At 33.0% G+C, this 14,176-nt stretch overlaps 2 protein-coding genes across 10 annotated transcripts; one reads left to right on the top strand and one right to left on the bottom strand.

Annotated features, from left to right (window-relative positions):
- Nucleotides 1-340: 340 nt before the first annotated feature.
- On the bottom strand, nt 341-4,561 carry LOC129571596 (tRNA (cytosine(72)-C(5))-methyltransferase NSUN6). 3 transcript variants are annotated; one of them, XM_055451406.1, is made up of 8 exons: nt 4,086-4,227; nt 3,621-3,863; nt 3,231-3,554; nt 2,883-3,164; nt 2,552-2,738; nt 2,335-2,450; nt 1,607-1,685; nt 341-1,218 (listed from the first exon to the last, which is right to left on the bottom strand). In XM_055451406.1, exons 2-8 carry the CDS (start codon nt 3,684-3,686, stop codon nt 1,130-1,132), a joined length of 1,143 nt encoding a protein of 380 aa, XP_055307381.1. In that variant the 5' UTR covers nt 3,687-3,863; nt 4,086-4,227; the 3' UTR covers nt 341-1,129. The 3 variants fall into 3 exon arrangements, with proteins under 3 accessions (XP_055307381.1, XP_055307379.1, XP_055307380.1); XM_055451404.1 differs by lacking the exon at nt 4,086-4,227 and adding an exon at nt 4,422-4,561 and having other exon boundaries at nt 344-1,218; XM_055451405.1 differs by lacking the exons at nt 341-1,218; nt 4,086-4,227 and adding an exon at nt 4,422-4,561 and having other exon boundaries at nt 1,241-1,685; nt 2,326-2,450.
- On the top strand, nt 4,095-9,197 carry LOC129571598 (ADP-ribosylation factor 1). 7 transcript variants are annotated; one of them, XM_055451408.1, is made up of 5 exons: nt 4,095-4,235; nt 7,348-7,634; nt 8,090-8,199; nt 8,271-8,396; nt 8,467-9,197. In XM_055451408.1, exons 2-5 carry the CDS (start codon nt 7,487-7,489, stop codon nt 8,629-8,631), a joined length of 549 nt encoding a protein of 182 aa, XP_055307383.1. In that variant the 5' UTR covers nt 4,095-4,235; nt 7,348-7,486; the 3' UTR covers nt 8,632-9,197. The 7 variants fall into 7 exon arrangements, with proteins under 7 accessions (XP_055307383.1, XP_055307385.1, XP_055307389.1 ...); XM_055451410.1 differs by having other exon boundaries at nt 4,119-4,252; XM_055451414.1 differs by lacking the exon at nt 4,095-4,235 and adding an exon at nt 4,456-4,594.
- Nucleotides 9,198-14,176: the final 4,979 nt, after the last annotated feature.

Below are 14,176 nucleotides of genomic sequence, written 5' to 3'. Positions count from 1 at the left end.
ATTTTTTCAAAATCAATTTTTTTTTTCAAAATCAAAAATTTTCGCATGGAGGGCAGCACTAAAATCATGCTAGATACCAATCGACATCACTAAATTAGCACTAAATTTTGTTATATAGGACGACCCAGCACCAAATTGGGGTGGGGCCAACGACATCGACCTCTAAATAAGTCAATCTACACTTTTTGGGACGTATTGAATCCTTAATATAAAAAAATGACGAACTCGGGGCAAGGGGGAAACTACTACTACCGCATGATTCATATTAATACAATCTAGTACAACACAAATTCTGAAAAATTCCAAAAAATTCTGCGCAATTCAAAACTATTCCAATCAATTCCGATGTTCCTTGGTCAAATTTGGTGATGATCAACTCAAAATATCGCAAATATAGGGACATTTACCATTCATTTGAATGCATATTGAAGATTTTTACTTCCAGAACATATTTGACTTGGTTTGATCTACAAGACTCAATTCTAGCTCTGAATCATAAAGCCTTTACCTATTTGAAGTGAAATATTGAATTTGAAGATGTACAATTAAAAACGCCCTATCTGAAGTTATTTCGATAAGATTGAACATCTATGCGCTTAAGCATTCCTTTGAGATGCTTAATGACCCTATATTTGCAATTTTTGAAGTTGATTATCATCAAATTTGACTTAGAAACATCGGAATTGATTGGAATTGTATTGAATTGCGCAGAATTTTTTGGAATTTATCAGAATTGGTGTGGTACTAGATTGTATTAATATGAATTATGCGGTAGTAGTAGTTTCCCCCTTGCGGTGGATGCTTAATGTTGATCATTCTGCTGAACTGCTTGATTCCAAGGGACTTGTTGTAGTAGCGCCAAGTGGATCGGTCCCCCAAATAAAAGACAGTGCCCTGCAAATTCACAAATAAAATTATTGAATTCATGCAATACACACCTTTGGTGAGAATGCACTTTGCTGCGGCATATCGCGGTGCCAAACAGTCTTGAACGCATGTTCATCAAATTCAGATTCTTCATAATGGAGTCATATTATAAATTGGAAATGAGTGCGAAAAATGAAAGGCCCGATGAAGCGTCAAACAATGTAGGTCGACCTAAATGACTGCAAATCCATCGTTCAATTCATTAAAGGGGTGATAAATTCAAGAGAAGTTTTACACCCAATCTGAATAAATCCCTTTTGGTAGTTTTAAATTTACAGTTCACGTCGAGACCTAGAGATACAAACAATTTAAATTGATTTATGAACATTTTCTCATATTAGATAAACAATATCAAATTTTTTTGCGATACAATTTTATTATTATTTTCCTGCACCATACAGCGTTTCTATGCACCATACAGAGGTGGTTTAATTGGTATAAATATTATGTTATGTATTTACAATATTTAAAATTTGTAATTCTCGCAATCAAAAGGCAGCAAGAATCCGTGTCACAATTTCATTTTACGCAGTGCAAACAATAAAAATTGCTTTTGTATGGATTCAAATTGTGCAGCAAAATCTTGAGATTGTACCATATCTGATTGAATCGTTGAATCGTTAGATCCTTTTCAGTCAAACGATTTTTGATCTTTTTCTAAATTTGCAAATGAAGAAACCTGTTGAATCTATGAAGGTATCTTGATTTTCCAAGTCTTCCAGATCAGGTCCAAAGCGTTGTACCATTGCGCGTTGCAACTGAAAATAATACCGATATTAATAAAATTGTGTTGTCAGATAAGGTTTTTTTTGATATCAGTCAAATGATTGAGCCTATTTTCAATATAAAGTGCACCAAATTCTGCGTACATGCATGATATTAACACAATCAAAGTGGTAAACCGGTCTTGCTCCTCCCCTGTGCACCACAACGCATCAATTCCTATCCACACTTCCCGAAGTAAATAGTACGAAAATAATTCCAAATAATCCTTTGGAATTCTCAATAATGCTATGCATAATACTGAAATCATTTTGTTCTTTTAATCGGTTTATCGCGCATTTCTCTCTTTCTCCGATATTGCATACAAAAAAGTATGTTATTTAAGCAACAAATTCAAAAAAAATTTCAATTTACTTCATAAATTTTTTCTAAGACTGATTTTCGTAAATTCGCATTTCCTGACTAAACCGTGAGGAATCCAGGTTTATGAATATTTTTTTAATTATCCATGGCCAAAAATCAACCAAGTACCAGTTCTTCCAGCCCTGGGAAGAATTATTGCACTATAAGGTTCACTTTTGGCTTTGTAAACGCTAAAACTCGTCATTATACTACAAAATTTCATTGAAAAAATCCAACGCACTGGTCAGGATAAAAAAATACATAAAAATTCACCATTCATACATCACTTAGACCCGTATTCGGTAACCCTTTTCTTCCAAACAAAGGATTTGCAGTTTCTAATTCTATTTGTGGTCCATATTTTTCCAAAATATATGCAACGTTGAGCTCATTTTCAGCTTCCATTAACAATAAAATACAAAAATAAATAAAGGAGAATAAGTTTTATATGGCTTTGCAATACAGACATATCTATATATTATTTGAAAAAAATTGTTACCTTCCATAACTGAACATGTGCTGTAGACCAAAGTTCCATTAATTTTCAATAATTTCACCGCAGTGTCGAGTAATTTTTTTTGCAATTTAGGAAAAGATGATAAAATATTCGGACTCATTTTTGTAGCTAGCACGGGCCGATTCCCCATACCACTGCATGGCGCATCCAATAAAATTCTGTCAAAACTCTATAATCATGAAAAACGAGTGTCAAACAAATAGAAATATGTTCATGATTTCGTAAGAAATTGTCATTCTCATGATAAAGTTAGTGCTTGAATAAAAAAGGAACACCAACACAAATGATTGCTTTTTTTCATCTTCTTCTTTACCTCTTCCGTAAATGGTGGTAACCAATTGTCTTTGCAAAGTTTCGAAAGGGCTTTTGTTGCGTCATAAGCATGAACATGAACAGATTTCAATTTAAATCGTTGTATATTCTCTTTAAGTACAGCTACACGACTCTTTGACTTATCTAAAGCAATCAAAAGTCCAGTGTCCTGCATTAATTGTGCAATATGTGTAGTTTTGTTTCCAGGTGATGCGCACATATCCAAAATAATTTCATTCGGTTTTGGGCTCAGCACTCGGCTGCAAACGATCGAAGGAAAGTTCTAAAATATATTTTAAAAAGATACAATTTAATTTTGCTGAAGAATCAATCGACCAGAGCTGAAAACCTGCAGTAAACTTTGTTGATTCACAAGATAATCACTCCCAATAGAAGGAACGCACGAGACGGTCTCATGCACACGAACAGCAATTCCTTTTGATTCACTTCTAAACAATTGAAATCTTTGCATTTTCACCTGTCCAATGCCTACAAACAGTTTTGATTTGGACGAATAAACTATATTTGTCCCTTTTCTGCATGCTCCTTCAACATCCGCGAAGATATTGACCATTTCGTCTAATTTAGTGTTCGATTGCATGGCTAAAATGCCGGGACAATATATATGAGCTCCACGCAAAACAGCCGCAGCACAACATACATCAACTATAATCTTTTAAAATGAGTTATGAATTTAAAGAAAAAATACATTGCAGACAAAAAAAAACAAAAAAAATACTTCTTTATATCCAGATTTTGGTAGTCTATTAATTAAATTTTTGTCAATGCTATGTATGATAATCATCTCTGGTATGTCTGGTAAGCGTTGAACTATAGGCAAACCAGGCAAGTCGCATTTTTCAAGAGTTTCCAATATATATGATATGACATTATCAGTAGAGGTATGTAGTAAATTCACACGAATTGTGGTTGTTTTTGGCGCCACCTGAAGCCATTTCACTAGTTTTTCAATTTGTGGTCCCTGAAAATAATTCAAAAATTACGGTTTTTTGTTTGAATTTTACATCTTTCGAAATTCGTATTTTAAATATGTGCCGAATCCACAGCGTGGCGCCACTCAATACTTTTAGAATATGTTAATTTTGTACAATTTTGACAGATGTCATAAACGAAAGCCAGCAAAACATATACATAAGGAACCCCACTTTACCGATTAATTGAACTAACACATAAACACTCGTACCGTTAAATTCTTCGCTGTAGCCAAAAAATTATCATGCGGCCATACGTTAGTATTGAGTGATTTGTTGGTCTCGTCAAACCGAAGTGTACAATTCTTCAATATTTTCTAATATCTTAATTTGATTTCAATTAAATAGCCGAATCAGAACAAGTAAAGCAGATAATTAAGTTCGTAGTTGTTGAAAACTTATTTAAAATATATTGAACAAAAAAAATCGATTTACTGTGAAGATTACTTCAAAAATAAATGGATTAACCAATTTTAAAAGGCTAAAATCAACGAAATAATTGAATGTGAAGATGTTTTATTTGGAAAAAAAAAAATAGAAATATTTACCGACAAAGTAGTTCCATCAAATAGCTTCGTAATTGCATGTTCCATCAGCAAAAATATGTTTTTTTGGTGTTCAATATTTTTTTTAAGCTTTAGTGTCGTTGACAAAATTTGTCACTTTTTGTGAATAAGATCATTACAATAGTTCAGATTCAAAAACTTCAGATTGTTCAAGTGTACGTGGTCTCAAATTGCGATTGAAGAATTTATCACTCTCATTTCAATTAATTGAACAATTGAATGAAACAAAAAGATTTTTATACTGATTTCGATTTTGCGCGATTTTATTATTAATTCCGTGGAATCGTTTCTGACTCATGCACGTTTTCGGTGGTTGGTTCAACATTCAGATAAGAGAGGAGAGAGAAAGGAGAAAATCCTGCTTTATTGTTGTCGAAAATATGTCATGTCATATCGAAACACGTAATGTAATAGTATGAGAGCCATCTAACGAGTCAATCTAGATCAAATGACGGTTCTTTATGTATAACAACTAAACAATACGAATGATCTGCCATCCAAATCCAAAAGTGTTTATCCATAAATGATTCAGGTGATATTTCATGTTGATTCTAACATAAAAACTTCGTCTATCAATTTATTTTTGAAAGATATATTTTCTTCGGCGACGTGGCATTCATATAGTTCCAGATCGACATCGAGATTCATGCATTTCACGTTATGAAACGTTTATTCAAATTGTTGGCATTTCGAATGTTAACACACACTCAAATACCTCACTCGAAATTTGCAATACCGCTTTATCGGTGTGACATCAATGTTGTAGCCGGAACTTATACATATTGAAATCAAGCTTTTTTGGTTGTTGGACATGAATTTCAAAACGCTTTCATTTTGGGTGGATGATGAATGAAATGTCATTGTATTCGTGTTTGTGTTGGTGGTAAATGAATTCTTTTAGAAAACTCGAATTGTTTTTTCACAATAATTTAAGAAACTTTTAATAGCTGTAATATTAGATGTATATAATTTATTTCAGCTATCAATTCAATAAAATTTCTCAGAAATTTTTGGAATCTGACATGGTTCATCATCAAAATACACAAGTCATATTTCATTGTGTATGTATTTATGTTCATTAGTGTTGCCAGTGAGAAATGCCGACACGGCTACATATACATTAGAACATGGTGAAGCCATGATTTCGACAAGAACTAAACGAAACAACAATCAAACTTTTGTTCCAATACTAAAAACCGCCGCTTGTGAGGCTCTCCATTGTAGGTCTTTCCATATTTTTTTCCACGTCCGCCATTTTAATAGAACACTATTCACTTTTTCGGTCGTCGACAACGACTGTGATCAGGAAGAGAGTCTTAACATTGTTATTTAATTTTTCATTCATTTTTGTTTAGACATATTCAATTAGTAAGTTTGCATTTATTACTGACTACGTACTTTCTATTTTCAAATTTTCTCGAATATCATCTCCAAATATATATAGTTGAAATTGTTTATCCAAAGTGCATAACTGTTTGACCAGTCTATCTTTCAGAATAAAAAGTTTCCCTAGCCATTTGTATCTAATGTATTTGAACAGTTTTCGGTTATAAAATTTGAGTTTTATTTCCAATTTCGGAACAAATAGATTGGAAATTCGTATAATAATAATAATAACAATAAATCTATATAGTTTATTTAACTTTAACCAAATGGAGTAGTAAGTGCCTGTCAATTTTTGCCCGGTATTCAATCCAACAAGGCTCAAATATCAATTTGTTTCGAGAGAAAACCAAGGTTTTTTATTTCTCCAGTGTAAAGCGAAGTAAAGCAAGTGTGTGAATAATATTGTGTAAAATGATTTTGCAAAATACTGAGAAGAAACCGTGATTGTTAATTTTTCAATAAAAAAGAAAGTGAAAAATATGGAACAATACTGTCAAAATTGAAATCAAAATCTTGATACTAAGCAGAATTGATTACATACATTCACTCATACACTAGCCGTATACTTACGGTCACTGAGTATGTGACGTGGAGATTTTTTTTTTTCGTTTCTTCTGCTTCAATAAAAGTTTCCTTTTCCATTGTGTATATTGTTGGTCTTGTATTTAAAGAATTGGTTTTTTTTTATAAGCAATAGATTTGAATTAGTAAATTCTGAAGAGATATATATATTATTGGAAATAAATAAAAATATGGAATAGTTTGGAATATGCTAATGCATTCTGAATAAGACATGTTGGTATTTTGTACTAAGCTTCAAGCCATTTTGATGTATACGAGTACAAATTGTTGGTTTCATATCTTTTTTTTTGTTTATTACTAAGCATGGTGGAATGTTTGAATACCAAATTATTTGAATCATTTGTGCAAGCTTAATGGGATTTGATATTTGCATCATTATTTTTGGCAATGCCATAAGTGGTAAATAGTTATGCGATTTCTTTTAGAGATGAAATGGACACAATGTGCTCAAAGCTTTGAACAATGACGCGCCCTAAATCGTAACTTATATATGAATGTACCATAAAATGTATGCGAATGATATTGTCTGTATGGATAGAGTATGTTTAATTCCTGTATATAACGGAAAATGTGCATATCCGTTCACTATGAAAACATTCTCGCTAATATGAGTCGTTCCTTATCTCTGGATGTTTTATTTATGTTATGCAAAATTAAGAATTTAATTATATATTAGTTCAGATCTACTGATTAGTTGAAACTTATCGATCAAGATTGATGTTGCATATCAACAATTTTTACTGTTGTCTCAATTTTCATTTTTTTCGTGGATATTGTATAAATATTACTAACGCCGTTCAAAAACGATCAAAAATAATCTCCAAACACATACTCTGTGTTGATGATGAACAACTGATCAAATGACATATTAATTGTAGAAAGCGATTTAGTAAAAATTGTATAGGAACTTATTCAATATATTATTCTTTCTTCTTTACAGGTAGTAATCGTGTTTGAATAGAAAAAATCGATCACGAAAACCCGAACGATTGGAAGAAAACAAACATATATAGAACTATTGAAAAAATTATCTCATTGGAATTTGAAAACTCTATAATAGGTACGAGTATAATACGATCATGGGAAACGTGTTTGCAAATCTATTCAAAGGCCTTTTCGGCAAAAAAGAAATGAGAATATTGATGGTTGGTTTGGATGCTGCCGGTAAAACAACTATATTATACAAACTAAAATTAGGTGAAATTGTGACAACGATACCAACCATTGGTGAGTATATTTGTTATTTTTATCTTGAAATATCCTGAAATATAGATTCCGTGATTGTTGATAAGTAATTTGAACATTTTTGGAGAAAGACCCGTGCTACAAATTTACGTATTCTGATGAAAATAAAATAACGATCCCATGAAATGAAAGAAAATAAAAACAAAAATGTAAAAACTGACAGAGACCCATCGATGTTGAATTCATATTGAATTATTATTTACGAATATTCTATATCGTTTTGTCTCTCAATGTTTGAGCGCATATTTTGATTGTATTTTAATTCGCAGTAAAATAAAGCGCAAACGTAGATGGCGCTGTGCGATGTTTGTTAAAATGCGGTCATACGATTTTAAATGTTGGTAGTCAAAACGGCATAGAATATGCGTAAATCATATTGCGATATGAATTTTCAATTCGTTTGCATACACATTTATGTTATTTATCATTGCTTTCAGGTTTCAATGTGGAAACGGTAGAATACAAGAATATTAGTTTTACTGTATGGGATGTGGGTGGCCAAGACAAGATTCGTCCACTTTGGAGGCACTACTTCCAAAATACACAAGTAAGTATCTTACTATAAGTTTTTCCAATGTTACCTCAATTTTCGTTCAAATTCGTATTATTTCCCTCCAGGGCTTAATTTTTGTGGTCGACAGTAATGATAGAGAGCGAATTGGCGAGGCACGAGAAGAATTAATGCGAATGTTAGCCGAAGATGAGCTTCGAGATGCAGTCTTACTGATATTTGCCAACAAACAGGTAAACCGATTGTAGATGATATTTATATCAAACCAAATATCACTTTCATATTGATCATATACTGTTCTAGGATCTACCAAACGCAATGAATGCAGCTGAAATTACTGACAAGTTAGGACTTCACTCGTTAAGAAATCGTAACTGGTACATTCAGGCAACATGTGCAACAAGCGGCGACGGATTATACGAAGGTCTTGATTGGTTATCCAATCAACTGAAAAACGCTAACCGCTAAAATCACTATAAGCAGAAACCACTAAAACAGTTGTCACATATACTTATTTCCTGCAAACAACATCAACAACATTGAAATAATTTTGTGTGTGTATTCTCGCGATCAATATAAAGAAGATGGCAGGAAATTCAGGCGATACTTGCTAAAACACGAAACAACCTTTCAAACCAATATAACTCGGAAACAAACTAATTTTCACAGCAGCACATTGAGATAAATTGAAAGTGGAATAGTAAAATAAATGAAATACAATAAATATATGAAATAGGCAAGATTGAGAAATAATGTGTTAATTGAATAAAAACACACACACAGAACTAAACATTAAATATTAAATTTTTAGGTATAATTTAATATTTAATAAAATAGTACTAATGATAATTTAAACAAAAAATGAAGAAGACAAAGGTTAAAGGAAAAAAGTAAATGAAAACTATGAACATAACTAAAAAAAATTATTGTTAAGTGAAATGGCAACAGATATACACACACACATAAATACACAACACACACATACGTATATATAGATATTTACAATAAACCGTAAAATTGAAATTAAGCAGAAACACACAAACGTTTATTAACACGACTCCCATAACAACTCGTTTTAATTTTACATCTTGCTGTTATTCTTTGACGTGGGGGTCGAGAATGTTACATCATTGAACTAAACATTCACATTCCTACTCAAAGACCTTTTCCTAATATTGGCTATTTCAAATTAGATTGATGAAAAATGTCCATTTTCATTTAAAATGTTCAGATTTTGCAAGAAACTTTTTGTTTCATATAAACGTAAACATAACTACCATCAGCATAGGAAAACTCAAATTGGCTTTCGATTAAATTGACAGAATTTAATTTTATTAAAGTGAAAAAAGTTCTGGAACATCATATTTTCGTGTTAAATTATTCCGAAATTGAAGGATGACAATTTAAATTCAAAAGAAAAAAAAAAGAAAAATATAACCGAATGCTAGTTGTAATACTTTCAACTACATCAGAGTAGAAAACCCATCAAGATTATTATAAAAATAAATCATAAAAAATAAAAGAAATTTCAATGTATTTGTAATTTGTCAATAAAATTAGGGAAAGTGAATAACTTTCCCCCCAAAACGCAAAATATGCAATGATAATAATGAATTGTCAAGAACATTCACTGGCTTGTTGGATTCCAATAATGTTGATTAATTTTGCCCTTGCTTCCCCAAATAATTCTTGCACATAACGTTGACTCAAAAGTGATGAAAAGGATCAATGATTATCAAGTCAATTGATGTATTTTAAATGCTATCGCTAAACTCTTAATTCTCGTTTGGTTTTTTACCGCCAAAGTTTATATCGATATAAAAAAAAGAATTTTTTTTCGATGAATGCAAATATGTTTAATTGATCAAATATTCTATCGAAATTGATGACAAAACGCTTAGAGAGAAAATACGGTGGAATGTGTGCGTTGGCTTTCAAAGTAAGGCTAACAATAATGAATGTTTGAACTGTATGTGTGCAGTTGATTTAAATGTCTTTACGTGTATACAATATTAATAAATACTTTTGTGTTCATGTCAGTTTTGTTTGCTTTTAAGTATAGTGACATGTCTACATTCTCCTATACAAGTATGTCGAAAATCGACATTTGTACTGTCCTACAATGGTGCGAAGACGGTAAACTCGCCTATACATCACACAAGAACAAATGCATTTTCAGCATTTTTTTAAAATATAGAACTCGTTCTGAAAAGTCTGAAATTTTTGGCGGGATTTGAAAAATAACAATCCACGATTCGGGAGCAAAATATCCGGATAAAATTCGGATCTTAAAATTTATATAATATATCAAAATTTATTTATATATTTATTAATATTAAATGTAAAAAAGAATTTTTGAAACAACTCCGCTTTACTGGATACTCAAGAAATCATTCCGCACATATTGCATTGAATGGCTTATGTCGCCACCTTTCCAAAATAGTATAGAATATAGGGCAACAACTTTGTCGAACACGTTGAGCCCCCAGACCCCCTGCAGTGCGACTGGTCCATCTTGCAATAATCCAAGCCATTTTCTGCTGCATCAGCAACAGAGGTGGTGCTCTTTTGACTTAACTGATGCAAAAAACGTTTGATTGAAGAGACGTGAAGAAACGATCGTTTTTGATCTTATTGCATCTTTGTCAGATTCTGCTTCCGCATCTTAGGCGACTGTGACCGTATTCATGACAGACGAATTCTTCAAAAATGATTCGGCTTCATTTCGTTGAGATGTCCAACGGGTTGCACAAGATAGAGCTCATTTATGGCCAGTTCTTGTTTCTTTCATCACGTTCCTCCTCCCGCATTTTGAGTGTATGCAAAAGCTATAACGCTAGAGAATGCGCGTGTATGTATTTTGCATACGTAATGAGTGCAGAGAATATCATTTAATGAGTCGTACTGTGTATTTTTAAATGTTTAGGAGTTTTTGAAATGAACGAGGTTTTCGACCGTCGAAAACGTCGAATACGGTTTCCGACGTCATTTACTTACCAATGACAAAAAATCGTGTCACATGCCATCCCTGGCTATATAGTTCACTATAGTTTACTTTACAGTATACTATATAGCTATCCCTTTTCCGCTCAACCATCATCGAAATTTTTCCGCACAACTTTTCTGTATTAAATTTTCGCTCAAAACCACTCAGCTGAACAACTACGTTTATTTCATTTTTGAAACATCCGATGAGCCATTTCTACCTAATATTTGACATAGAATCGAATTCCGGCTTCGTTTAACATGGGTTTATATGATTTTGGTGTCGTAAAATGTGCCAATTCAAGCAAGATGAGAAGAAACGCCCATGAGCTACAGCCTAACAGTGATATTGCTTCACTAAGCAAATAATATCTGCCTTTGCTGCCTTCTAACTTCTAGTGTGATCCCCTACGAACATTCTGAGTGCCTATATGACCAAATCGAGTGATGTTTTCACAACGCTATGGCTTCGCATTGTTGTCGCCAACTGGTGCTAGCACCTGTACTACAAACATAATGTTAAAATCAATGTAGAATTCGTCAACACAAGAGTGAAAAAGTTTCCATTCAGTGTGTGTAGTACAGGGGCTAGCACCAGTTGGCGCTTCAGTGCCATTTATGTACATGTTTAAAAGAAACCGTAGCGTTGTGTTTTCACATATTTCTGGCCTTATATTCAGTTGGTTCAATTTCAAATCTTGAAAAATCGATTTTTGATCAAAAAATCCTTAAATATAGGGGCGATGGGGGCGAATCGAATCACTACCGATATTTCGAAAACGGTTGAACCAATATGTCAAGTGTCATACATCAAAAGTTTTGTAATTGTATCCTCTATGTTTCGTTATTATAGACTTATAATTTTATAGACTTATAGTTTTTGTTCACACACAAACGTAAAAAGTTGAAAATGTGTTTTCGGCACATGCTGTTATGATATTTTGTGACTTTAGAATTTCAAAAAATTACATTAAATTTTTATTTTGTTGAGATTAAGATATGTGATTTTTACGGCTAACATCGAGTACTTCGCTCCGCATGATTCGATTCACCCCCAAAAATGAGCAGGGCCTTTTTTCATCTTTTTGCGCCCTCGTGCGGAAAATCAATTGCGCCCTTTCTAAAAAAAATTGCGCCCTTTTTTATCAGCCTGAACATTTTGTTCAACTTGAAAAGAAAATTTACAATTGATTTTCATTCTCTTATTGCCAGGGGTTTTGTAGATTGAAACACAAGCACACTAGCGCCGCAGTTTGCCCGACAATATCATATACGGCAAGCTGCAGAACTATTCATTCAGTATTTATCATGCAGCTCAACTATCAATCTGTAATCCCCCTGCTTATTGCACATTGCATTGAAAAGTGCAACAAAACTATATATATATGGATATTGGATATAATAATATCTCCTAAGGACTTAACATTGTCATTAATCTAATGAATTTGTGCATACCCGAACCATATTGAAAAAATACATTCGAATGCGCAACGAAGGACGAGAGCGCTTCAAAACTATATGAATAGTGCTTTGAAACGCTCTTCCGACGATTTTTTAAGGATTACACTTTGGAGCGCTCTTCATAAAATTCCGAACACTCACACTCATTTTATTTAGGTGTATAAGTCCCTGCTATATAGCTGCTTATAATGTTTGATTTACGAATTCAAAACTGTTTTTATTTAAAGGTTAACCATACACTCCATTTCTAAACAAAAAATTCAGTCGAAATAACATAAAATTTCGTCACAGTAATGGGTTAAACAGAATATATATTTTTGGCTATCTCTTACTTTGAATGCCATTTTTTCTTGGACCAAAGACTTAATGAGTCGAAGAGCAAACAGAATAGTGTTTTGTTCGTGTGCTCTCAAATTGTTACGCCCTTTGGAATGCCTGCGCCCTGTTTTTAGGTCTTGCATTGGGCTCTCGAGTGCCTTTGGTGCTCTCACGCCTTTTCTTCTCGTGAATTTGGTGGAAAAAAAATTCTGATTTATATGCATTGCACGACCCCGCACATAGGGAAAAAAGGCCCTGAAATGATGGTCAGAAAATTGGTCAGAAAATTGGTCATAAAATTTTCCGAGCAAGTCACACAACAGAGTGTTATTCATCAAAAAATGCGCAATACCTAAATACACAATATCTATCATACGATATATGTTGTTCATCAATATATCTTACTGGCATGGAGATATTAAGGGAATGTCTCCTTGAATGGGACACACTTTGGCCTAATTTTCTAACTTTCACTAGTGGAAATATTTTTGAGAATGTGATATACCGTTGGAAAGAGGACCATCAAAGGAATCTTTTTGCCTAAGATAGTTCTTCGATTACATTACAAAAAAAATTTTATCGCAAAATTTCCGACCATGACGAAAATCGGAAAAAAAATATTGGTCTCCTTGAATGGGACACTCCAAATAACTCAGAAACATGTGTGAAAATGAAACAATATCATCATATTTTGATGGTTTATTCAATGTTTATTCATTTAATCGACTTTTGGATTGTAATCAGTGACAAAAGTAATGAAAAATGATGTTTATTCGTCGCTTTCTTGGTCTTCGACTGCGTCAGAAATTTCATTTTGTAGTTGAGCCCATTTGGGCATACCTACACTTTATTGAAGCCAAAATTGATTTATTTTTCTTGAGGTCGAGTATGTTTCAAATATATGCAAATTTTTTCCGCACCCTCTGTGTATCCAAAAAGGGCGACCATGAAAATCAGGGTATTAACACCAAAGGTCATATCTCCCCAGTCATGGGAGGAAGGGCACTGCGCTTTGGGCCAAAATTTTAGTGCTCGTGAATACCTATCCAACGGTATACATAACATTCACATTTGTCCACATTATATTCGAAAAATCGTTACAAGAAAAAAATTAAATTTGTGGGTCAAAAAAGTGAGTTTATCCTCGGTTTCTGGGCCAATGGGTGGATTTATCGTTGGGGAGTGTTGATGAAAGTTGTAGAAATGAAAGTTTCGACTCACGAGGAACAATTTTGCTGTAGACCATTTT

The sequence above is a fragment of the Sitodiplosis mosellana genome, unplaced genomic scaffold (genome assembly GCF_009176505.1).
Source record: "Sitodiplosis mosellana isolate CC-2019 unplaced genomic scaffold, AAFC_SMos_1.0 Smas_scaffold_2954, whole genome shotgun sequence".
Taxonomy (NCBI): Eukaryota; Metazoa; Arthropoda; class Insecta; order Diptera; family Cecidomyiidae; genus Sitodiplosis; species Sitodiplosis mosellana.
This window is presented reverse-complemented; position numbering and strand designations above follow the sequence as displayed.